Below are 26,262 nucleotides of genomic sequence, written 5' to 3' on the forward strand. Positions count from 1 at the left end.
TTAATTAAATAAAGAAACTGCTTGCCCATTATATCTAGCCTCTTCTCGGCTAACTCTCGCACCTGGACTAGCCCATTTCTAATAATGTGTGTAAGCACCCCAAGGTGCACTTACCGGGAAGATTCTAGCCTACATCCATCCTGAGTCGGAGCTTCATTGCGTGTGTCTCTGAGAGCAGAGCTATCTCGCGTCTGTCTCAGGAGTCTTACCTCACTTCCTCTTCCTCCTGTTTACTCCTCCCACCTATGTTTTAACCTATCAGGGCAAGCAGTTTATTTATTTAATTAACCAATGAAATCAACAGATTGACATATGACACTCCCACATCACTTCCCCTTTTTCTGTTTAAACAAAAAAGAAGGCTTTAACTTTAATGGAGCAAAATTACATATAACAAAACAGTTATCAAGTAAAAATTACAATAATCTATATCATAACTAAGGAAAACTATAGCTAATTATTCTTAACTCCATCAAAGACTCCAGAAAGATACAATATTACCTAAGCAAACAAGAAATAAGCAACTTTCAAACTCTAGAAATGACAGAGACATCTTGCTGCTTGGACAGTCACCCAAAGTTCCTCTGTACCATTGGGGTATCCATCTTCGGCCTACAGGCCCATGGTTTCCAGCAGACATTTCCACAAAGCAGGAAATTTCAAAGGCAGTCACTATCTGCTTGTCCTGAAGAATGTCTTGCAGACTCTTTCATGAATCAGGAACCCCGAAAGATCATCTCACCTTTAGGCAAGTTCAGTAGTCCTCTCTGTAGGTTCTCTGTGTCCAGTTTATGCAATAGTCCAGGCAAGAGCAGTTTTCTTGCGCAAATGGCTATCAGACTTCATAAGGATCCTCTTCGATGCCCATCTTCCTCTTGAAGTAGATTGGTGATGCCAGGAGGAGAGCGTCTCATTGTCATGAAAAGTCCTAAGTTATTAAAACATTTAGTAGCATATTCCATAGTCTTTGAAAGATATGAAGAATGCCGATCTAACTGAAATATATATCTATATATCTAGAAAATCTAACTAACATGACTACAAACTTGACTATTATTAATGATTATCCATTAACAACCTATATACATTACATTTTTAAATGAACTTCACAATCACAATACCTTAGTCAAGATCAGAAATACATATACATATAACAAAATTGACCTTAAATCTCTATCAATAAAGCAAAATCTATATTAATGCAAATTATTCATATCTATATCATATCCCCCTTTAAATGTAAAAGAACATTTATAAACCATATTTGGGAACATGGGCACAGTTTTTCCTATCCAAACTGCTTCCTGCTGAATGGGGGCGTCGTTAATTAGGTCTTTCATGGTATAACCTGTGTGCTAGGTTCATCTCAGTCTGCAGTTCGGCAGTTGAGTGAAGTAATTTTCTGAAGGTGTTCACTGCAACCTTTCAGGAGGGCGTGGTCCATCATACCATATTTGAATAGAAACAATGAACAGACTCTCACCCTCTGTGAAAACAAAATAGGAAACTCCTTTCGAAAGCATCAGTCCTTAGATCCAAATTTCAAAGTCAAAGCATCAAAATCTCTAAGTTGGATTAGTTCAGCAGCATTTATAAACAAATATCTTTTAGCATCTGTTGCTCCTTCCTCAGCATTCAAACAATTCAAAGAGAGCATAATAGCATACAGTATCAATATTCTCTGTGTATTTTCCATCTTTGTGTGCTTTATTTTAATCTCTATTTCGTTTATTTTTACTTTTATTTTATATTCTCTGTATCTTTGTCCTGGAAAAACTCTGACCAGGCTGTCCTTGAACTCTCAGAGATCCGCCTGTCTCTGCCTCCCAGGCATTGGGGATTAAAGGCGTGTGCTACCACACCTTGAAGTCACAGAGGTCAATCTCCCTCTGCCTCCCAAGTGTTGGGATTAAAGGTGTGTACTACCACACCCAACTACTCTCTTTCTTCCTTGTTTTTACTTTTAAGAACTTTTAGCTTGCATATATTTTTAACACACTGTAAATCATTTAAACATTTTCTTTATCTTTGAATCTCTCTTTACTGTATATCTCTCTTTTTCTGACCACAAAAGTCTTTAATTTACTGAGCAATATGGGTAGGATTAAAGCCCTGGCCTTGCCAGTTTGATCCAGTCCTTTCCTAAGTTTTCCAGCCTCATGGCTGAGGTACTGGCTGTAGCCATGTTTACTGCCACAACTCTATGGCATTTCAAGTTCCCTGCCAGCAAGCGAGCTTCAGCAGCCTGTGCTTGCAAACCGCATGAACCGCCTGTGTAAAAGAGTCAGAGTTTGCCGTGGCAGGACAGCCCAGAAAGCCAGCATTTTTAAATGGCACAGCTTTTTTCCTGCTACAGCTGAAAACTGAAAAGCATGCGTTCAGCTTTTTGTCAACACCATTTAAGTGTTTCATGGCAGGACCTCTTAATAAGCTGCAGGGTTTTGCAGCTAAAGCTGAGTCAGGAAGCCTTCTTAGATGAGAGTGCTTGCTTGCCTCTAGCAAGCAGAGTAGACTCGAAAAATTGTTGCTACCAAGAAAACATGCATGCTTTACTCTTTCCCAAGCTTTCTCAGGCTTTCAGTGGATTCAGTTGTCCACATGTCTGGGTGCCATCTGTTGAAATCGATGTGGGAGTGTCATATATCAATCTGTTGATTTCATTGGTTAATTAAATAAAGAAACTGCTTGCCCTGATAGGTTAAAACATAGGTGGGAGGAGTAAACAGGAGGAAGAGGAAGTGAGGTAAGACTCCTGAGACAGACGCGAGATAGCTCTGCTCTCAGAGACACACGCAATGAAGTTCCGACTCAGGATGGACTTAGGCTAGAATCTTCCCGGTAAGCGCACCTTGGGGTGCTTACACACATTATTAGAAATGGGCTAGTCCAGGTGCGAGAGTTAGCTGAGAAGAGGCTAGATATAATGGGCAAGCAGTGTTTAAAAGAATACAATTTGTGTGTTGTTATTTCGGGCATGAGCTAGCAGGCGGCCGGGGTGCTGGGGACGCAGCCCCGCCGCTCCTATTTCAACAGCACACATGGTGGGGGAAACTGGCTGAGCTCCACAAGGTCAAAAAGATGGAAGCACACACACACACACACACCGCACATGTATGTGTTCATACAAGCACACATGGTGGGGGAGACTTGCTGTGCTCCACATAATACCACTCACAGTGCTTTAGATCGAGACCTTTCGAGGTGTGTGCGTAGCTCCACCATTCCAAATCAATCACTAGCAGAGGAACAGGGTTTGGAGTGGGCACTTGATTGTTCAGAATCTGTGGCTTTGAGCAAATATCTTTTCCATTTGGGTCTTACTCTCATAGCCATAAAATGAGGAGAAAAGGGCTGGAGATGCGGTTTGGCTGCTAAGGGCACTTCCAGGTGACCTGGGTTTGGCTCTGAGCACTTAGATCAGGCTCTTCACAACCACAGGAAACTACACTTGTGGATGATCCATTGCCCTCTTCTGGCATCATGCACAATTTCACACACACACACACACACACACACACACACACACACACACACACACACACCATAAAGCAGGAGGGTAGAGACCTATTACTGGTACTTGGGGCAGATGGAGTCCATTGCAGCCTCAGTATTGCCTGCATGCTTGTAAGCAATGCAGAATCCCGGTATGCCCCTTACTCCTACTGAAGCAGACTCTTCATTTTCGTGAGATTACCCAAATTATTTGTGTTTACATAAAAATGGAGGACCATAGTGAATGCATTTTGCAAAGCTCTTTTATCTGAGAGTCTAAACGGAAGGCCCAGAGAATGGTTAGTATTCTCCACAAGAAAAGTGTTCATAAAGGCCGTGTCTCTGCATAATGGAAATGTCCCAATTCTGGGATTATTAGGTAGTGGGATGTATAAGTCCCATGTTGAACTTTTTCTGAGAATCAAGGAGTTTTCTGTTCACATTAAAGCAAACATTCAGCCTCACTGAACTGAATACGGGCATCAACAGATATGGAATTTCCGTGCCACTACAAATATTCAATCTTCATGATTTCCCCATTCTATTTCCATGGACTAGTGGAGGGGGAGAGAAAGAGTTGAGAACATATGAGTTCTGAAAGCATTTGGGATAAAGTAGCTAATATTAGATACCGAAAGTACTCCTTAGGGGGAAATATTTAGACTTCAGGGAGTGTAGTTCATGATCTGGTTTTCTGGTTTTGCTCCATGACCCCTCACATTCTTCAGTTACGTTGAGACATGTGGGTGTGCTATATAACAAGAGACACTTCAGTTGACCCCGGAAAGTGAGAAAAGGAACGTGGAACAGACTTTTTTTTTTTTTTTTTTTTGAATGTGCAGGGAGCTAGTTTTCTTTCATTGCTGACTGAGTGCTCTGTGGTCTCTCTCTGTAGGAGGTTAATATGTGGGCCCAATGCTATTGATGTTGAAATCACACCTATTTGGAAACTGCTCATCAAAGAGGTAATTTCTCCAGTGTTTTGCCCTGACATTGGGTGGAACATGATGAATTTTTGTCTGGCCAGTTGAGGATGCTGCTTGTTACTAAGATGTCTTAAGAGAATGCCAACCATGCTTTCCGGACATGCCATGCGCTCTCTTCCTTCACGCTGTGTACACACTGCACACTCCAGTGCAGGCTGTGGCCCTCATGGGTCCTCTTTTTATTTGATGATTTAGATGAATGTGGGGGTTTCCCCTTTTCTTAAAATACTGTGCTGCTTAGCTCATTTCAGTTCTATGAAACCAAAATCACATTTATTTTAGGAACAAAAAATATTTTTCTTAGACAATGTATACAGTTACCTCAGTATCCAAAACAGTAAGGAGAAAGCCATATCTGTTTAGCCTTCCTAAGCTCTGCTGATCTCAATGTACATGTGAGAGGGAAAGAATGGCTTGACCATCATTTACTAAGGTAAAAATGCTCTCTTGTGCTTTTATTGTTGGATTTATTATTTTTAAACCATACAGCAGTCCTTTGTGTATTGCTGATATCCCATCTCCAGTTATCTTTGCCTTAAAAAGGCTTCCTGAATTCAAGATCCTTTCTCAATATTTCTAAACATGTTTGAGAATGACAGAAAGTAAAGCAAATTGCTTGAGAAAGGTTCTGTGGGCTTCCTCTCTCACCAGAAGCCAGGACTTCTGTTCCTGTGAGCAACTACAATGAATCTGAGAAAAACACAACCCATTTTTAACTAAGTTAGGACTGCAATCATTGATGTTGATGTCTGTTCTCTCTCAGTGACCTAGATGTGTGGTTACTGCTTGCCCCACCAGCGTAGCTCCCTACTTATGGAAAAAGGCAGTCTTATTTTCATCCACCAATAAAAAGTTCATTAATGGCATTGTTTGTGTCATTTTGTCATAGAGGGGACACTAGACGGGGTAGTTTAATTCTGCACACCTGAGTATGTCACCTTTCTGGAGTCCAGGAAGTATAAATGGGAGGCGAAACATCTACTCTGCATTGATTCCTCTGATGGTTGCCACAATGGAACGTGAAGAGCAACTTTGTAGATTGCCAAGTGTAGCCGTGATTAAAATAAGCGTTCCGGGCTTAGACCACTTCAAGGGTTTAGATTTTTGGCTCCATGACAATCATAGCTGTATGACCTTGAGCAAATTTCTCAAGATCTGAGGCTCTGTGTCCTTATCTTCATAATAGAGATAAGTACTGACTTCTGTTTAATGAGGTAATTATGGGAAAGAAATGAAAAGATTTAGGTGACGTGGCTCAGCACATTCTCTAGTATGTGGAACCTGTTGATCAAATACAGCAATAAGAAGAATAGCATAGCGCGCAGGGTGATTGATGTCCCCGTGCCAGTTACGAAAACAATGAACAGCTCTGTGTGAAGCCCAAATGCCATTCTTGTCTTTCTGTCTTTATGTCTGCTAACAGGTTCTAAATCCGTTTTACATCTTTCAACTCTTCAGTGTCTGTTTGTGGTTCAGTGAAGATTACAAGGAATATGCCCTTGCCATCATCCTCATGTCTGTCATTTCCATAGCTTTGACCGTGTATGATCTCAGACAGGTGAGTTTCCCTTGGTCGTGCGGTTGGCTTCACCAGTTTGTTCTTCTACGAGAGTCTTGAGACAGCGTTGCCCCATCCACGTGAAACAAGCTTATGTTTATGAAAGCAGAGCAAAGCTGCCGCCGTCCAGCAGTGACCCCTTTCTCTTGCTGCAATTCTAGTCCTTCAGAAGACATAGGAACCTGTGTTGATATACACTCCTTGATCTTTCTGTTTGTTTGGTGTCTGCCTACTAAAGTTCTAGTTCACCACTTGGGTTCCAGTACACTTATAGCAGGGGGTCTAGGTGCTGTTGGAAGAAAACCACACAGCCCAGATGAGTTGATCACATATGAACCCATGAGTACCAACTTCCTTCTGGCAAGTTTTCTGCACACCCTGATCAAAGTGTTCTTCCACGTTGTAAAAATACACTTCAAGCGGTCTTTCTTCAGAGGTGCCCATCTTCTCATCTTTGCTTTCTCAGCAGACAACCTTACAAACCCTGTCTCCACATTGATAAAAGCCTAGTATGAAATTTGCTCAACTCCCCACTCTCTATTGCCAAATGCTCTAATCTCTGCAGCCCTGGCTCTGCCTCCCTCTCGCCACAGTAAAAAAAAATGCCTAAGATATCATCATCTGTCTGCACCCAGACACCTGCTCTTCCCTTTAGGGTGTTTGTGCAACCCACAGGTGACTCTCCTCTGTGGGCCTTCCCAAGAGATTCCATGTTCAGCATTCTCAAGCTTCGTCAATCTTAAGCACAAAACTCTAAGAAAGGAACCTTTTCTCTTTGCTCTGCACCCAGCTTCAGTTGCTGCTAAGGCTTCCTTCTTCCTTTTACTACAAATCTTGACTTTTTTATATCCTCTCTCATGCTCTAAACAGTTTTCTTTCACTCTTTACGTGCTGACATGATTTCTTCCCTCATGCTCCCATCTAAACAACTTTTGTTAACGGCACCAACATAATCCCAAAGTCTACAGGTAATTTGAAATGAAATAAAAAAAACATTTAAAATTAGCTAGTCATTTTCTCTTGTACAAGGAACAATATGCGGGTATGTTAAATAATTTAAGGCAGAGAAACACCGTAAATAAAAATAGGATCCCTTTCCACTGAAAGAATCACCAGTGTTCAGGCTGGACTTTTAGGACCTACTGGGGTCAGATGTTCCTTACATTTTAGCATAATACACACACACACACACATTTTTCAGAATAAAAGTATACCATAAGCACTATATTGCAGTTGCATTTTAACTAAGTATATCTTTAATATTGTTCCATATCAACACAGATATTTTCCTTAGATCTAATGTAGTTTTATAGTTATGTGCTGACTATTTTGACTGCTGATCGATTCTTAGGTGTTTCATAGTCTTTTGCTACTAAAGCAAAGCAGCAATGAGAACTTTATATAAGGTTTTTCACCCTTTATATCTATAGTAACTTGTATTACATAAAAGCATGTGGCTAGTTTATTGTTTGTAAATTTATTTATCTATATGACTAAGTGACTAAAATATCTAAATATTTTAATATATATTTTAAAAATATACCTTTAAGAAAGTTTACTGACAGCAAGAGTTATGTGTCTACTGTTTCCCCTTCTATCTTCTCTCTTAACATAAACTAGGGACATAAAAGCTGCTAGTGAATGCAGAAATCAATGAAAGGATAAGTTAGTAGCATAATGCTCTCTGACCGTATCTGATTGTACTGAATATTCTTATGGCATATTTATCAGATTTAAAAACAATTCAGAGTGTCATTTAAATATTCTATGACAATTTCATGTATATATATATATATGTATTTCATATGTATATATTGGTCACTGTGATTTCTCCACCCCATTACCTTCTCTCATTCTTCCCCATCCCACTGAAACCGTTTCTCCCACAAGGCCCTCTCCTCCTTTGATGGTGTGTGTGTGACTCACTGGCTTATTAAGGTTGCCTGTGTAAATTTGGATAGGTGTTATTTTCTGGAGCATAGGCAACTTACCCAGTGACTATATCCCTGAAGAAAACTACACTCTCAATTCCAGCAGCCATTAACTTCCCACAATTCTCCTGGGAGAGGCAGAGCCTTGTGAGCCTGTCCCCTTAGAGAGTGTCTCAAATAATCATAGTAGGATAAAAAAATTAAAACCTGAAATGATTGGAAACTTAAACAGGTCATTCACCCAATGCTTTCGTATTAAATATGGAATAAAACCTATTTCTTTATTTTTGTCTCTTGCTGTGATTCACTCTCAATGTGATTAAATTATCAAAAACATCACCAGTGGAAAGATGATCTCTTCCACCAGGATCTCCAGCTGGCAGCCTAAAGCCCTCCATGTTGACAGAGGGCTTGCTCGATTCTGAGCGCCATGCTGGGGTCTGTACTTAAATAGATAAACGTTGTTTGTTTTCCTTCTCTTTGCAGCAGTCTGTAAAGCTGCACCATCTTGTCGAATCACATAATAGCATAACAGTTTCTGTATGTGAGCGAAAAGGTAAGTTCTGCTCTTTTATACCTATGTGTTATATCCACAGGCCATCAGAAAGTGACCCGGCTTTGGTTTTATGATCCTTTGTACTAACTCATCTGCATGTGTATTGTTCTCATACATTTGCTTAGAAAGAGGAATCTGAGATCTATTCATCATAACAAGGAAACTCACTTTATAGAGGTTGAGTTAGCATGGCAAACCAAACATACCTGTAAGGTACATAACTTGGTAGATTATGACATATGTGTATACTCACAGAAGTATTGAACCCATCAAGCTGACAGGAGGACTTATGGCCTACAGTTGTCTGAGTCCACTTGTCCTTCCTCACACTTTGCCTCCCTCATACACAAGCAATCATGCATCTGTATTCTGTTACTACAAGTTAACATCTCTATTTAGAATTGTACGTGAATGGTATTGTATAAGATGATTCTTTTGTCTTTTATATTATATTTTGAATTAATTTGTCAAGAGGAGAACAAAGTTCACAGTGTAAGATTCACCAGCTTTTGTTAAGAGTATTAATACTACATTATTTTTTATTCCCTAAGGTATACCATTAGATGGGTATACATTTGTTTAATTCATCTGAGGATGACATTTTTCGGGCTATCTCATTTTTTTGTTGTTGTTACAAACCTTAGTGCTGTGAACAGTCAGGTGTGGGTCCTTCCATAGACATGCTCTGTCATTCCTTGTGTGCACCCAGTTACAGAGCAGCTAACCTTGTGGTAGATGCTCAACATTATAAGAAGATAATGAATTGTTTTCCAAAATGATTATAGCATTTCCATTCCCTCTTGCTGCATAAGACAATCTCATTTCCACATTCCTGCCCCCACTTCGTATGGCCAATCTAGGTAATTTTAGCCACTTTCATTTGAGGAAGCATCTTACTGCTTTAATTTGCATTCCTGCAATGGCTAGTGGCCCTGAACATCTTTTAAGCGGTTTATGTGGGACTCACATATCTCTTCTGAAGGCTCCATTTGTGTCTTTTGTTAAGTAGATGGTCTTATGATTAAACTGTAACCCTGACATTAGCCTGCACTCAGACATCTACTCTCAGTCTACGATCCATCTCCTCATTTTCTTCACAGCATCTTTCAAAGGGCAAAGGCTTTTGCATTTCTTAAAGTCCAGTCAATGAGCCTTTTCCTTTAAGGGTTATATTTCTAGTCTAACTTCTTCGGCATCTTTGCAGATTCCAAGGTCATCGAGCTTCTCTATATAGTTTTAAGTTTTAGTTCCAATTTGTGGTTTCACCATTCTGCTTTGTGTGCTTTAGACCCATGTTCACTTTTCTCAATCAGGTATTTAAATTCTCTGATGCCGTTTCTTTAAGAAGACGGACTTTGCACTAATGGGTTGCCTTTGTGCCTTAGCTAAGAGCTTGTTGTCCATGAAGGTGGGCCACTTTCTGGACTCCAAGGTTTGTTCTTTCCTTATCCTATCAGGGTCACACAATGTCATTTATAACATGACCTAAATAAGCAATGTTAGTGTTTCACTTTTTTTCTCTTTCGGTGCTGCTTTGATGTATCAGACCCCACCTTTGGGTTAATATGGATTGTTAATTTGGAACAATCTAGCATCACCATGGAGACAAGCTTCTGGATGTAGCAATGAGTAATTATGTAGATCAGGTTAGCCTCAGCATGTCTGTGAAAAATTATTATTATTATGTTAACTGAGGTGAGATGACTCACTTTGACAGTGGGTGGCGTGACTCTGACCTAGACTGAGTAAAAAGGAGAAAAGCTGAACAGAAGTAGTACTCTTTTTTTCTCCTTGACTAGAAGCAATGTGGCCAGCTGCCTCAAGCTGCCAGACTACTTCCGTGGTTGGACTGCATTCTCTCACCCTGTAACCTGAAACAAAGTCTTCCCCCTTTTAAGTTGCTTATTATCAGGTATTTTTGTCACAACAAGGAGAAAAGCAATTAATACAGAAAATTGGCACTGCGGCATGATGTTGCTCTGATAAATATGACCATGTGGATCTTAGGTTTTTGAGATTACTCTGTGCCTAGAATACGGAAGAGCCTGGTACTTTCAGGTAGAAAAGTCCTAGCACATTGGAAACAGAGTTCAATGGGTCATTCTGATGGGAATCCATGAGACAAGAAAAGCTGAGTGGAACAGAGAGTGCTTGCCTGGCTCATGAGGTTTCAGAGAGGAACAAGGAGTCCATCAGAAATTGGGCTAGGGGCCATTCATGTGACAGTTAGGCCAAGGAATCTCGTTTCATTCTACCCATGTCTGGAGAACCTGAGTGAAGTTGAATTCAAACGTAATGGAGTAAATAGTTAGATGGAGGATATTTCTTGACAGGAAAGCATTCATTGGCTGTTTCATGGCTACTGTTTACTTCACTTATCCATGCTACAGTGAAATGGAGCAGAAATTTGGGCAGAAGGATGCAAAACTATGCAGTTGATTGGGGAGGAAGAACTTTGGAGCCACAGTACATACTGAAAAAGAGACTAACTTTTAAAAGAAATATCTTTTTCTACATTGGGGCAATAAGAAATGTACCTTGATGGCAAGACTCCATTCATCAAAGGTTGAAACTTGAAATGTGAACTTATTTGAAAGGAAGAGAGCTGAAATTGAGACTACAGCTAACAGGAATTCCTGCTCCTTTAAATCAACTGCCTAAAGAAAGTTCTTTGCAGGGTCCTCACATAGACGCTAATAGAGCTGGAGTCCAAAGAGACCAGCTTATAGCTTAAGCTGGCAGAAGAACTTGGCAGCACTGTCCATATGTTATTGATTCTGAAGGCATGAAAGTTGCAATGATGAGGGGGTCATAGAATCCATGATCATGGTCCATTGTTCCCTAGAGCTGCTGCTAGAGCTAGGAAATGTGTGACAAGGTCAGAGTCTTTGCAAGGATCCCTCATGAGGGCACTGGTTGAATCTGGAGCATCTAAGTGTCAGCAGATAAACCAGGATGCTAGGACCATGGTATATCTGATGGGGAAAGCTGCAGGCATGGAGTAGAATTGGCCTAAGAAAGAGGCCATGTGTGCTGTAAGTGCCAGAAATAGACAGCGGGGCTGCCCAAGCCCTGTGGAGCCCATAGGATTACACCATGAGCCACAGGTGCTGGATAGGGAGCTGTAGGGTTTGAGATCTGCCCCGCTGCCTTTAGATCATACTTTGCTTTCAGCATTCCTTCCTGAGGACCCATTCTTCTCTTGGCAGTTAGAATGTTTATGGCAGTGCCTCTCAACCTGTGTGTCCTAACGCCTTTGGGATTCGAATGACCGTTTCACAGGGGTCACATAGAGAGATCCTGAATATCAGATATTTACATTACAGTGTGCAACAGTAGCAAAATTAAAGTTATGAAGTAGCAATGAGATAATTTTATGGTATTGGGGGGTCACCACGACTTGAGGAACTGTATTAAGGGGTCACAGAACAAAAAAGGTTGAGAACTACTGGTTTATGGTGTGATATTGCATGCTAAAAATATGTAGCTCGTAATTAAAAATGTGAACCTTTTAAACATAACTTAAGAGTTGGTCTTAATGCTTAGGTTAGACTTGGACTTTGGGTTTTTGAATAATGCTGGAACCCGTTAAAGACTTTGGGGACTTTTAGAGACAGACTAAATGCATATCACATTTTGAGTTGAAAAGGAAACGTCCTACTGGTAAGAGTGGAGTGTTACGACTTAAAATGGTGTGCTCAAGCGACAAGTTGATCAGAGATGGTTTGTGACAGTTAATACTACTGCCAACTTGACAAGCTCTGAAGTCACCCAGGAGTCACGTCTATGATGGATGATCTCGAGTAGTTCTGTTTTTGAGCATGTCCATGAAATCCTCATTAGGCTAAGGTAGGTGGGTTGTTCTACCTTAACCATGTCTGGCACCCTTCCAAGGGCTGGCTTCCTGAGTGGAATAAAAAGGAGCAAGCCAGTTGGATAGCAGTATTCACCTCTATGCTTCCTGACTGTGGGTGCACTGTGACTAGCTCTCTCTGGCGTTCACCACTGTGATCTCCTCTTCATGATGGACTGTCTTCTCTTGCGCTGTAACCCTCCCTCCCTCAAGCTGATTATGGTCAAATATTTTGTTGTAAAAGTGAGGAGTGACCATCATAAATATAGACTCCTTTCTTTTCAAAATGACTCAGGAAACGGTTTCTTTAGTGGTTTACTTCTTTAAACTGTGAGGAGATTTTGATTGGTACTGTGCTGAATCTTTAGGTCGGTTGTAGAAAATGACCATATTTATAGCTCTGGATATTTTCTGCATGGATGTAGACTGCTTTAGGAGTCCTTTGATTCCCCTCATCTGTCGTTTGCTGTTGTCAGTACGTGAAGGTTGCACATTCTTTCTCAGATTCATTCTTAAGTCTATCTGAGCTCTGGTGCTATTATAAATATTTTTAAAAGCAAATATTTGTTCATTCTCTGCTTATCTCTGGCGTGCATTGCCTGAGAGTGCTCAGCTGGAGTATCAGGTGTCTCATTTTTGTCATGTGAGTCTTTGTTCGTAGGCATTTTCCAGAAGCATACTCGGTGAAGAAGTTAAGGTACAGTGAAGTGTGAGTTCTTAATGACACTTACAGATGGAGTTTAGGACCACAAATGCTCTGCTTTGCTGTGAGGATCCTACTTGTGTCTCCACTTTATGTTGGAAGTTCCAGTTCTCAGAGAACCAAGAGTGGCTCATCTGTTTTGTCCTCCTACATACAGTAACCTCAAAATAATACACAGACCTTCGCAGCAATGAAGCGATTCTGAAAAACAATTCCCAAGGTTTTGAAGAGTCCCCCACTCCAATTGTGATAGCTCATTAGAAACAGAGCCCAACATACAATTTGATTAAATAAATTATGTTTCAATATCATTCAAAATAGTCCTCTGCATGGCTCTGCCAACACTGTAATAGATTCATTTCACTCATTTGTCTTAGGGCTTAGTGTCAACTTTTCAAATTTACTTTTATTTTGCATAGATACTCTAAAATTATCCCAATGTTTTAAAATTTAAATTAATAAGCTAGAAGATACTCAGGCGAGTTCGACTTTTTTTCTCTCCCCCTTTGCCTTATTTATTTATCACAATCACTTTGGCTACTTTTGAATTTATTCTTAAATTTAGAAATATTAGCAAATTATATAAAAAGTAATAGCTTATCGTATGCATACAAAAGAGATTACATAATCACACTGCCTTTTTTATGAACAAAGGCATACCAAATTTAACTATTAGTTACACATCTGTGATTCCATGGGCCTTTTATATCAGGATATTTACGCATTCTTCATTCCTTAGGATTTATAGTCCTCTCACGTGGAGGAACCATTATTATTTCAGTCAGTCCTCAGTTGAGTATTTCCTCACTCTTACACCACCATAAATAATGCTGCAGAAAAGCATTTCTATATATGTTTTTCATATCTTCATCAGTATGTCTTTAGTATAGATTTTGAGAAGCAACATTTCTGGCTTAAAGAATAAAGGGACACATAGTTTGGCTAGACAAATATTGCCAAATTTCATTCAGTGGAGATCGTGCCAGCTTGCATTTAGATAGAAATGTGCGCGTGCCCATTTCCTCAGAGCTTTGCCAGCAGAATAGGCTGGCAGATGACTGAATTTTCTAATTGGAGAGGTAAGCAATATCATCTCATGCATCTCTGCCCTCCTGCTGTTTTTCTACAGGGAAACTGTAAAAAGAGATCATTTCTATTTCTCAGAAAGACTTAAAAACAAGTTGCCGAGATTATAGAGATGGATCAGTTAATATAGCAATTGCTAAGCAACCGTGAGGACAAGGGTCCTGCTCTTCAGAACCCATGGAAAAACTGGGCACATGTGGAAGCCACCTGAAATTCCAGTGTTCCTAAAGCAGAGGCAGGGGATCCCTGGGGCAAACTAGCTCGTCAGTATCATCAGCCCTAGGTTCTGCAACAGATCCTGCCTCAACACATCGAGTTAAATGACACTTGATGTCAGCTTGGAGTTTGCACGTGCACATCCACATATTCGCACATGTATGCATCCATCCATCCACGCGCAAACATGCAGACACAGATGCACATATACCACACATACATATAGACACAAAAGGAAAAGGAGAATGAACTGTTGACATGTGGTTCCACAATTTCAACATAGTCGAGTGTGTATTTTTTAGGACTAGGACATCCTCCTGAGGAAACTGAAGTGTCATCAGGAAGCTAACTGACAACGCTTGGTCTGCTCTTTGTTATGTTTTCTCGGTAATGCTGTTTGTAAGAAAGGGATCCAGGATCACACGATGGTGTTATTTGCCATATATCCTTAGTATTTTTCAGTTGTTTCTTCTATGCCCATATTCTCCCAGTCTGGTTATTTTGTAAAATGTCATTATGTTTGAATTTGGCATTTTACAGTCATGATAGTGTATGTGTTCCTTCTTATCAGGATGTCCATAATTTAAATTTGTTCTATTACTAATGATGATAAGTTAGGTTACTTAATTATATGGTGTGTGCCAGTTCTTTTCTTTTTAAAGTTTGCTCTTTTTCCCTTTGTAATTAATAGTTATTTTGTTGAGAAATATTTTGAGACTGTATAAATAGACTATCTTCATCAAATTTTCACCCACTACTGATGTTTCTTTACTTAATTATTACTTTCACACTTGATAAAGAAAGACTTTCTAATTTGAACTTCTTAATTATTTAATGGCCATTTTTGCTGCAAGGAAAAAAATCTGTTTTTCTTTTTACTTATATACCCATAAGTAACCCATAACCTATGCCATTATGGATGAATGAAGTCCTGCTTGTTCAATGACTATGTTATTCTTTATTTTTATTTACTTTGTTAAAATCTTTTCAGATTTAGGCAACCAGCCCTCTTATGTGGTTTTGATATCTCTTTTTGTTCTGTCTTCACTGTTTTAACGTTTTCCTATTTAATGTCACAGTGCAAGTCCAGCTTATGTTATGTGTTTGCCAGATTGTGATCAGATTTTTCTTTTTTTCAATTAATTAATTTATTTATTAAAAATTTCCACCTTCTCCCCTCCTCCCATTTCCCTCCCTCTCCCTTGACTCCCTCTTCCCCTCCCTCTCCAGTCCTAAGAGCAGTCAGAATTTCCTGCCCTGTGGGAAGTCCAAGATCCTCCCCCCTCCATCCAGGTCTAGGAAGGTGAGCATCCAAACAGACTAGTCTCCCACAAGACCAGCCCATGCAGTAGAATCAAAACTCAGTGCCATTGTCTTTGGCTTCTCAGTCAGCCCTCATTGTCAGCCACATTCAGAGAGTCCAGTTTGATCACATGCTCCATCAGTCCCTCGCTGTCCTGACTTTATTGCTCATGTTCTCCATCCTTCTGCTCCTCATTTGGACCTTGGGAGCTCAGCCTGGTGCTCCAATGTGGGTCTCTGTCTCTATCTCCCTCCATCGCCGGACGAAGGTTCTATGGTGATATGCAAGATATTTATCAGTGTGGCTATAGGATAAGGCCAGTACAGGCACCCTCTCCTCTGCTGCCCATGGAACTAGTTGGGGAAATTCCCTTGGCTATCTGGGAAACCCTCTAGAGCCAAGACTCTAGCCAACCCTAAAATGACTCCCTTGGTTAGGATAACTTCTTCCCTGCTCCCATATCCATCCTTCCTCCATCTCATTTATCCCATTCCCCTAAGCTCTCCCCAATCCTCCCCATCTCCCTTCTCTCAAGAAGTTTTCATGATTTCATTTTGGGGGTGTGGGAGTGAGGTTGGAATTGAGAACTCAATATTTGGGTGTAAAATGTGCTTGTCCTTATTCAGAACCCTTAGACTTTCTCAGAAGAATATCAGAGAGTTTATATTAACAAACAGGCCAGAGTCATATTAATATGTGGATATTCCTATATATTTACACATTACTTCATGATGTCTCCAACTTCATGTAATAGTGTTCTTTTAAGGTTTATGTCCTTCTGTATTTGAACTTAATTTTTTCTGTGAGAAACCTGGCTCTCACTGACTTCACTAGACCTGCTTACTGTATTGGTTCAGCTTGGGAATGACCAATCTTCCATCATGGTTGATGCTTTCAATATGCCCAGTCTCACTCCCATGGAAACACCTTAATCACCTGCGAGATCCCAGCATTTCATAGCAGGGTACCGCTGTGGTGTATGGTGCTCATTTGATCAGAGCTAAGGCCATGCACATAACCTTTCATCTCACCTAGACTCCAACACCATCAATAGCCACAAGCCATCTTCCTAGCCATGTGCAAGCCATGTTCCCAGTCACGTGCACAGCCATCTTCCCAGTCACATGAACAGCCATTTTTCCAGCCACATGCAAGCCATCTTCAGCCACGTGCACAGGCATCTTCCAAGCCACATGCACTGCCATCTTCCCAGCCACGTGCACAGCCATCTTCCCAGCCACATGCACAGCCATCTTTCCAGACACATGCACAGCCATCTTCCCAGACGCATGCACAGCCATCTTCCCAGCCACATGCACAGCCATCTTCCCATCCACATGTACAGCCATCTTTCCAGCCACACGCATAGATTCATTTTCTGCTGTTGTGATTACAGACTGAAAAAATACCCCTTATGGGAGAAAGGGTTTATTTGGCTGCAGTTCCAGGTTACAGTCTGTAGTAGTTTGCATGAAAATGCTCCTCATAGCCTTAGATATTTGAATGTGAGTCCCCAGTTGGTGAACTGTTTGGGAGGAATTAGGAGGTATGGTCTTGGAGGGGGTGTGCTACTAGGGGAGGCCTTTGGTGTTTCAAAGCCTTTTGCCACTCTCAGTGTGCTCTCTACTTCCTGCTTATGGCTCTAAATGTGAGCAAGCTCTTAGCTTGCTGTTCCAGAAGTCAGGCCTGCTTGCTGCCACGCACCCCTACCGTGACAGTGATGGACATTTCCCCTCTGGAACCATAAGCACCGAATTAAACATTACTTCCATGAGCTGCCTTGGTCATAGCAACAGAAAGAGTAACTAACACTCAGTCCCCACAGTGGAGAAGTCAACGTGACAGGAACATGAAGCACCTAGTTTCACTCCATGTACAGTCGAGAGCAGAGAACTATGAATTAATGCCTGCCTGCGCTCAGCTCTCCTTCTCCCCCTCATTCAATCCACACCCTAGCCCATGAAATGGTTCCACGCACATTCAAGGTGGGTGTGTTAATTATTTTCCCATTGCTGTGATACAATTACTGTGACCAAGGCAACTTAGAAAAGGGAGGGTTTACTTGTCCTTAAAGTTCCAGAAGGTTAAGAATCTATCACCGTCATGGTGGGGAGGTTTGGCAGCACACTGGCATGGTGGCAGGAACATCTGAGAACTTATGTCTCTAGCAGCAAACAGAAAGCAGAGAGGGTAAACTCAAAATGGCACTGAGGTGTTAAGCTCTCAAAACTACGCCCAGTGTCATACTTCCTCCAGCAAGGGCACATCCATGACCCTCCCAGGTAGGGCACATCTGAACGTTTGAGAATATGGGGGGCCTCTCATGCTAACCACCACAGTGGGTCTTCTCACCCATCTTAACCCATCTGAGGCTACCCTTGCCAGAGATTCCCCACAGGCTAACCTAATAGACAGTCCTTTATTGAGAGCCTCTCCCCAGATGGCTCCAGGTTGTGTCAAGAGGACACTTAAAGCTGCCTATATGCCCAGCCCCATGACATTTTTGAGGTTAATAATGGAAGAAAGATGCTAGGGCATCCAGGAAGGGATCCGGGAAGAAAGGGAGGAAGGAAAGAAGGAAGGGAGGGAGGAAAGGAGGGAGGAAGGGAGGGAGAGAGGGAGGGAGGAAAGAAGGGAGGGAGAGAGGGAGAGAAGGAGGGAGGGAGGGAGGAAGGAAGGAAGGAAGGAAGGAAGGAAGGAAGGAAGGAAGAAAACAAGCAGCTTTCGAAATACTCAGCATGCAACTTGTGCGTGTGTGACCTGTTAGTACTGGCTATTTATCACACAGTTGCTGTACATGCCTTGCTTGAAGATGTCTTCCTACGTGAAAAATATTAGTCCTTTGTCTGCTAGCATCAAACATGTTTTCTGAATTTGTCATTTTTTTTTTCTTGGCTGTTTCCATTACTACCACCCTGGGGGCTTTATTTCACGGAGTCTCTTTCCTCCCTTCTTTTCGTCTTCAGAGTTTGAAGCCATGTTGAAGACTGGCCTCTCTTTTTGCACGTTTTAGTTGCTTCTCCAAGAATCTCCGGCATGGAGCGGCGGGACTGTTCACTGCGGGCACATAACTTGACTGTCTGCTCCTACTTTCAGCTGGAGTCCAAGACCTGGAATCCCGCCTCCTGGTGCCTGGAGATTTATTAATTTTGACAGGGAGCAGAGTGCAGATGCCATGTGATGCCATTCTGATTGATGGCAGCTGCGTGGTGGATGAAGGCATGCTGACAGGTATGGCTGAAGCTCCAGGTTTGCAGCCTCCGCTGGGCTGGCTCAGGGCGGATGCTATCATGGTTCTGGCTGGCTCTTCCTCTACCCGAATGGCAGTCTTGCTCAGAGTAAGCTTTGAAGCTTCCGTGTGACCTTCCTGCTTCTGTAAATCTTGCTTCATCCTCCTGGGGTTGTATCTGAGCATTCAAATCGAGACTGGTTTTTTTTTTTTTTTTTGTGCCCTCCAGTCAGCACATTCAGAACTGACTGTGGTACAGCTTCTCCTTCAGCCAACAGTGATGACAGCCTTTCATTTTACCTTAAAAGATGGTGGGGATCATTAGACATTCCAAAACCATGTCTTTTCTTTAGCAAACTTGCATAAAATCTCCCTTACAAACTCGGAAGTTCTGTAAACCACCAATGACACCCTGAAATCCATAGGGTCAAAGCCAAGGGCCTTATAAACTTGACTGCAAAGGTTAAAGAGTCCATGAAGCAACCTTGGACAGATCTGTAACTCCCAGAATTTGCACTGCAGTTTTTGGGCTGGCTTTCATTCATTTTTAACTGGCGAGCTGACCTGAGGGATGTCCTTCTGATTTTGCACTTGTGAAGAACAACCATGACATTTCTGTAAGATGAGGATGTCTTTTACGGGGATGACATTGGAACCAGTAGAAGCACAGTAATGTATTGTGGCTTCCATTAAAGTCCATAGCAAACACATTTCTCCCAAGCAGGCCTGAAAGGCTTGAACAGAGAAGGACGTACATCTCCCTTCACTGTGTGTTTACAGATAAAGTGTGTGGCGATTATGGTGGATTAGGTTTATTTCCCAAGTATCCACAGGTTCATTAAATCCCATCAACTCTGGGACTTCCCTAGTGTTCAGGACTATTTTCTTAATGATCATAGCCTTGTGCTGACATTTTACTACCTGTTCTGCAAAGACCAGTTGGAAGTTCTGAAGGCTTCTTCCTCAGAACTGTCCATGGCGGTTTCCATAGCTTCAGACTTAGCTTGTATTAGTACTCAGCTCACCGCAGTGTGTGCCTCCCACCGCATTGGCACAAGCTACCAGAGTCACAAGTGTCATGTCTGTGACTCTTTGCTTCCTCTTACTGACTGCTCTGTCTCAGTTGACTAGTCTACCTCTCCCCCATGTCTCCTTGTCCTGCTAACACCCTGCTCCTTCTAGAAGTTTCTAGTACTGACCATGTCCAATGGATTTCTTATTTATCTTCTCTTTCTCTGTATCCTTAACTGCTGGCACCATGCAGACCATGTAGGGCTGTATTCTTGTCCTTTTCTCTTTTCACCTTTTGTTTGATTCTTAAGTAATTGCTCTCTCTCTCTCTCTCTCTCTCTCTCTCTCTCTCTCTCTCTCCCTCTCTTTACCATGTTTAATCTGGTGAGCTCTGACTAAATGTCCTGAGACAAGGCCTCATATGAACACCAGGCCCAAGTAATTGTCAACCATACACAAGGCTTTTCAATATGGTTCTTCCACAGGTAGCTCCAGTCCATAGTAGCCCAAAGGCAGTGCCTGGTCCTCTTAGAAACCTTACTTTTATATACTTACTTATATATACCGCTGCCTGTCCTCTGTTCAGCCTCCAAGTCAGGGTCCAGGAAGCCGTTTCAGTTCTCTGTCTCTGCTCTGTGACTGGATGATGTAAAACTTTCCTGACTTTTGTCGCATCTCACTTCTTATTTCTCGATTCTAGTGCTTCCTTTCCATTTCCACTCCACCTGCTGCATTTCAGGCTCCATCCCCTCCAGCTGTGATTTTTATAATTACTTCCTAGCTGACTTTCCATCCACCAACCGCCTGAGACTTTAACTCATCCCTTGCACCGTGGGTAGAGAATTTTGTCTTACAAGTCATTGTAATGTTATTCTACAAATTTAAGCAGTTAACCACAGCCCTGCTTCCGGATCCCAAGGCCTACAGAAAAAGTTAAACACTTAACTGTGTCATACTTGGGGTTCTGTATGTTTGAGCACCTGCGTAGGCCTAATGGCTTTGCACTCCCTGCATCCCAGACTCTTCGCCAGACAGCTTGCTCTTCCATAAATGTCTTTCCCCAACCTATTGAATGCTTAGGTTTCAGCTGAAGTACATATGGCATTTATAATATGACATTTTACTTATGTGGCTACATACCACTCTCCTTTTCTAAAGCCCAGAACTCTCAACAACAGAACCCATGCTTGTCTTGTATCTCTAGTGCATAGGCTGCTTTGCTCTGCTGTAGGCTCCTGATGAAATTCTGGGACACACGAGAGAATGTAAATGTGCTATACAAGAGGAAGGCATCCCACCTCACAAAGTGACCTAGATCCTTGTTTCCCACAGGAGAAAGCATCCCTGTCACTAAAACTCCATTATCCCAGACGGCCAGCTCTTCACCCTGGAAGATGCAGACGGAAGCAGATCCCAGGCGGCATGTTCTCTTCTGTGGAACCGAGGTCATCCAGGCCAGGGCAGCTGGCTCCGGAAGTGCGAGAGCAGTGGTGCTGCAGACAGGTGAGCATCTTCTCTGTAGGCTGTTTGCTGCGACACCTTGCATTTATTAGGTTGGGACCAATTTTTGGCTAGCACAACAAATACATGTAAGACTGTGTATTTTAACTGCTGGCTTGCTGATTGAAGGGTGGCAAATGCTTCTCACTGGCATAAGAATGGCACAGATTACAATCGCCACTGTTTATGTGCTCTGAGGTTATAAACTCTGTGCATCAAGCCAGCAGCAAAGACACATAGCACGTAGTGCCTCCCCTTCCCATTGCCCACATGAAGAGTCTGAAGCTATTCAAGTCAAGTGGACAGCTAACGACTGAGAAACTGAAAACTGACAAAGCTGGGCCAGAAACCCATCATTTCTAACTGGAATCCCAAGTTCATTCCCTGTAGGAATCTGGAAACTCAAAATTTAGCAAGAGCACTCAGTTTTAATCCAAGCGAGGGAGCCATGTATGTGTGTGTGCGCACACTCCCAGGGTCACTTCCTTAAAATTAAGCTGTGCTCGCCGTGGGTACAGAAAACCCCGTCTCTGATATGCCCTGAAGTTAGAAATAGAGGGGAAGGAAAGCCAAGGAGAGGACTAGGCTCTGAGGAAGATAATGCTTTTCCATTCTGGCTTCATGCATTGCCCTAGACAACAGAAACCTGCTGTCTTTAGGTTTAAGCTTTAGGTTTTGATTCTTTAGCACAGTGATTCTCGACTTTTCTAATACAGATCTTTCAGTACAGTTGATGTGATCACAAGCCATAAAATTAGTTGTGATGCTACTTCATAACTGTAATTTTGCTACTGTTATGAATCATAATGCAAATATTTTTGCAGAGTGAGGTTTGCCAAAGGGGTTGAGATTCACATATTGGGAAACACTGTTCTGGAGAAAACCAAGGCAATGTAGATGCTTAGAGGACTACTAACAGTATGATTTGTTATCTTGAAAATGTGGGACATGTGTTTGCCATTTCAGGGTTCAACACTGCAAAGGGGGACCTCGTGAGATCTATTCTTTACCCCAAACCCATGAATTTCAAGCTCTACAGGGATGCCATCAGGTTCCTCCTCTGCCTTGTAGGGACAGCCACCATTGGCATGATCTATACTCTCTGTGTCTATGTGCTCAGTGGGGTAAGCAGCCTTTGTATTCTTTCAAACACACATGTACACACACATGTGCACATGCACACACACACACAAATTCACTCTCCTCTACATATTTTATTTCTACACGTCAACCTTATTTCTATATATTGACTTTTCTCAAGAACAAACAGACTTAAAACCAGCTAAACTCCAAAGACTGCGTATAGACACCTAGCTTTACCCATGAGCCATCGGTTGCTCAGTTCTGTGACAGCAATCAGATTATAGTACAAGATCAGTTTGTTTACTGAAATTGCCAGCACGATTCTGTTCTTGTGACATCCCCTTTCTTTACGCTGCTTCCACGGGTTGTTTAAAAAGTGAAATCTTTCATGAAAGTAGCACTTTGTACCTATCAGATGAGAACTCTGAAGATATTAAGAGCCATAACCATAGTCAGACACTTTGTGCCATTGATGCCATGTCTCAGAATAAGCAGAGGAGGGGAAGGTCATGTGCACACAGTCGCTCATTGCTGGTTTGGTTCTCATAACGGAGCCCTCTTCCTCTTCCAGGAACCGCCCGAGGAGGTGGTGAGGAAAGCATTGGATGTTGTCACCATTGCAGTACCCCCTGCCCTCCCTGCTGCCCTGACCACAGGCATCATCTACGCCCAGAGGAGGCTGAAAAAGAAGGGCATATTCTGCATTAGCCCGCAGCGGATTAATGTGTGTGGGCAATTAAACCTTGTCTGCTTTGACAAGGTATGTGTCTTTCATCCTCGCTCTCAGGGCCATTTGTCACTGCCATTGGAATGGATACGGGTTTTTTTTTCTCTTTAGTGAGGCAGAAATAGTAGGTAGGTTATGGGCATCTGACCTTATTTTAGCTTTGGTTGTATGTGAGAGATCTGGGGAATGAATTTTCTGGCCCTGAGCTTTTAAAAAAGAGGGAGTAGAAACTGAATCAATGAATCTTTTCGGGTCCTTTCAGTTGCGAGAGTCTATGAAAAGCAATGCATACTCTGTTCCATGCAGTCAGAACCCTCACACAGAAGCACACGCACACACAAGCACATTCGTAAACACACACACACACACACACACACACACATTTTAAGTAATTATGTTTTCTGCGGTATCCTCGATGCCTAGAACATTGCTTGGCAATTGAGTTACTTCTCAACAAGAATTTATCGAATTATGGAATGACGAAAAGAGAAAGGACTTAGTAATCTGTGTGTTAATATGAGGCTTTTGCTGACAGTAGAGCCATGGAGCAAACCCTTGCTCTGTGTTCCCAGCTGTAGCCTATGCTTAAAATGAAATCTTGGCGGTCCGCTACTTTCTCCTAAGCAACCTCTCATTTTACTTTTTCTCGTGGTTGGTTGTTTGTGTTATACACAGTAAGTAGGGGGTAAAGGTGGGCGTCAGAGGACTGGGTGGAAACCATGGCAACATATGAAAGTGAGCAAAGGCCCCACATGGCAGAAGGACAGCACAAGACAGTATGATCTGGACTCAGGCAGAGGAGGGTGTTTGTGAACCTTGAAAGTCTAGCCAACACAGTTCTATGTTTCTTAAGTTACAGGGAACCATTGGAGGTGTGTGTTGTTTTCTGTTCCTTTTAGTTAATAATTATTTGGGTGAGTTAAATATGAGATAAAATTTGTCGTGTCAGTCATTTGAAGTGTCTAGTGTCGGCCACTAATCACCTTCTCACTGTCCTACAACAACCACCACGGTCCCTCTTGAGAAACAGCTTCATCTTCCCACATGGGAATTCAGTATCCATTAAGCAGTTCATGGAAGGCGGCGAGTGTTGATGGGATGAAAACCTCGTTTTATGATTAGTGGTGAATCAGAATGTCACAGCGAGAGCAGAAGGGTCATATGGCTCATGTCACCATGTAGTCCTATTTTATGACCGGATAGGCATCATAAAGGAAAACGAATGACTTATTATGTCATAGTGTGAGTTTGAAAAGAGAAACAGGGAACAGAAGAGATAATTGTAACATAAATTTGAACAGAACAATGACCAGTGGCTGTCTTTTCCATCACTATTATTAGTTCTCACTGTGGGCTTGATATTAAACCAATCACTTCTTATTATTCATTTAATATTCAGGACAACTCTATGTGATTAGGATCGTGTTGTAGATAAGGCTCCAGTGCTGGAGGGATTGTGTGATATTTCCCCTTACACAGATGATATTTCAACGTATCCTGAGCTCTTGGTTGTTATACTACACTGAGGAAATTATCATCATGTACTTTTTTATAAACAAAAAAAAATCAGATGATAGGCTATATCTTTAGACTTCTCTTCAAAGTCTGAGAAGTGTTTTGTACGTAAAATTTCAACCCCTTTACTCGGTTTTGATTTTTCTGCTGTAAAAATAGGGATCCACCCATTTTTGTTGTTTAAACAGTCTTACCAAGGCCTTTTCTGCGCTTCCAATGCAAGTAGATGTTCAACATAGTTCCCTGGGGTCACAGGAGCTACTCAGCTCTTTGTACCACAGAGGACACAAAAATTTGCATACAGTTCAAGCTCGGCAACTTCTTCCTCGGAACCCACATACTCATAACACAATACCTGTATTGTGGTCCTCCTTAAAGAACCCGTGTTGGTGATATCATTCTGATGTATATTTCGCTATTAAATTGTACCAGATTTACCTTCCCTACTGCACGAGTAGATCTTCCATTTAACCCAAAGACTTGTTTCTGTTCAGACAGGCACCTTAACAAGGGGCGGCTTGGATCCTTGGGGAGTTGTGCCCTGTGACCAGAATGGGTGAGTACTCTGGCTAACTGTACTGGGATTCCTGTGACTTGCTTCTCCCCAAGGCCTCCCTTGCCTTTACTCTCAAAACTACTAATGGAGACACTTGAACTTTGGCTTTTGCTAAGCAATGAATACTAAAGTCTGGTCTTTTTACTTAGAATTTCCCAGGTCTCTCTAAACATACAACCAAGTCCATCTCAGCCCTATCACCCACAAACTGAGGAGGCGAGGGGGAGTTTGCAAACACTCTCTGAAATGAACTTTGCTTTATGCCTGTTCGCCAGAGGCTTGACATCGGCCCAGACTCAGTGTTCTAGACAGCCCCAAGCCACTATCCTTCACGGAGGTGACATAGGACAGGCCAACATGACTGTATCCTGCTTTTCAGGAAGAGAACTGCCTGTGGGACAGTAGTTGGTGTACTCGGTTTCTTAGTATCCTGATTCTGGGAGCCATGTCCTCTGCCTGCCAGAAACCGATCCTTGAGAAAAGATTCCTTTGTGTTTGTGGGTGTGGGTGTTAGGTGGTGGGGGTGGCCAGGAGTGGCCCTTGGTGGTGGTGGCGACTTGCTGTCTAGGAGATTTGCAAAGCTAGCCCTCTTGTGGCCACATCTGAGTCTGCTTCCCTGTCTGCTGATGTCCCCAGTTCCAGCATGGTCAGGACTGGAAGCATGTGGCATGCGGCACACACTATTGTCTGAAAGTGAAATCATTTTCTTCAAAATATTTTATGCAGACAAGGTTGACTGTGGTTCTTTTCATAATTAAATATTTTAATTAATCCTTTGGGAATTCCTGCAGTGTATTTTGATCATATTCCCCACCTTCTCCAACTCCTCCCTGACCTACATTTCCTTCTCTATATGCCGAGCATTGTGTCCTTTTTTCTTTCCAAACGTTTCGAGTCCAATTTGTGATCGTAGTGCTTTTATATGACACAGAAGACACACACACACCCATGAAGGAT

At 42.0% G+C, this 26,262-nt stretch overlaps 1 protein-coding gene across 2 annotated transcripts in view; it reads left to right on the forward strand.

Annotated features, from left to right (window-relative positions):
• Atp13a4 (ATPase 13A4) overlaps positions 1–26,262 on the forward strand; it is a 131,990-nt gene that overhangs the window by 60,000 nt on the left and 45,728 nt on the right. For both annotated transcript variants that reach the window (XM_050159957.1, XM_050159958.1), the window contains exons 6-13: positions 4,388–4,457; positions 5,902–6,036; positions 8,454–8,523; positions 18,781–18,915; positions 21,257–21,427; positions 22,391–22,548; positions 23,079–23,267; positions 25,244–25,305. In XM_050159957.1, the coding sequence (XP_050015914.1) occupies positions 4,388–4,457; positions 5,902–6,036; positions 8,454–8,523; positions 18,781–18,915; positions 21,257–21,427; positions 22,391–22,548; positions 23,079–23,267; positions 25,244–25,305 (990 nt within the window). The remainder of the gene's footprint in view (positions 1–4,387; positions 4,458–5,901; positions 6,037–8,453; positions 8,524–18,780; positions 18,916–21,256; positions 21,428–22,390; positions 22,549–23,078; positions 23,268–25,243; positions 25,306–26,262) is intronic.

The sequence above is a fragment of the Alexandromys fortis genome, unplaced genomic scaffold, assembly GCF_014885135.2.
Source record: "Alexandromys fortis isolate MF-2015 unplaced genomic scaffold, M_Fortis_MF-2015_v1.1 scaffold_100_1_3062724, whole genome shotgun sequence".
NCBI lineage: Eukaryota > Metazoa > Chordata > Mammalia > Rodentia > Cricetidae > Alexandromys > Alexandromys fortis.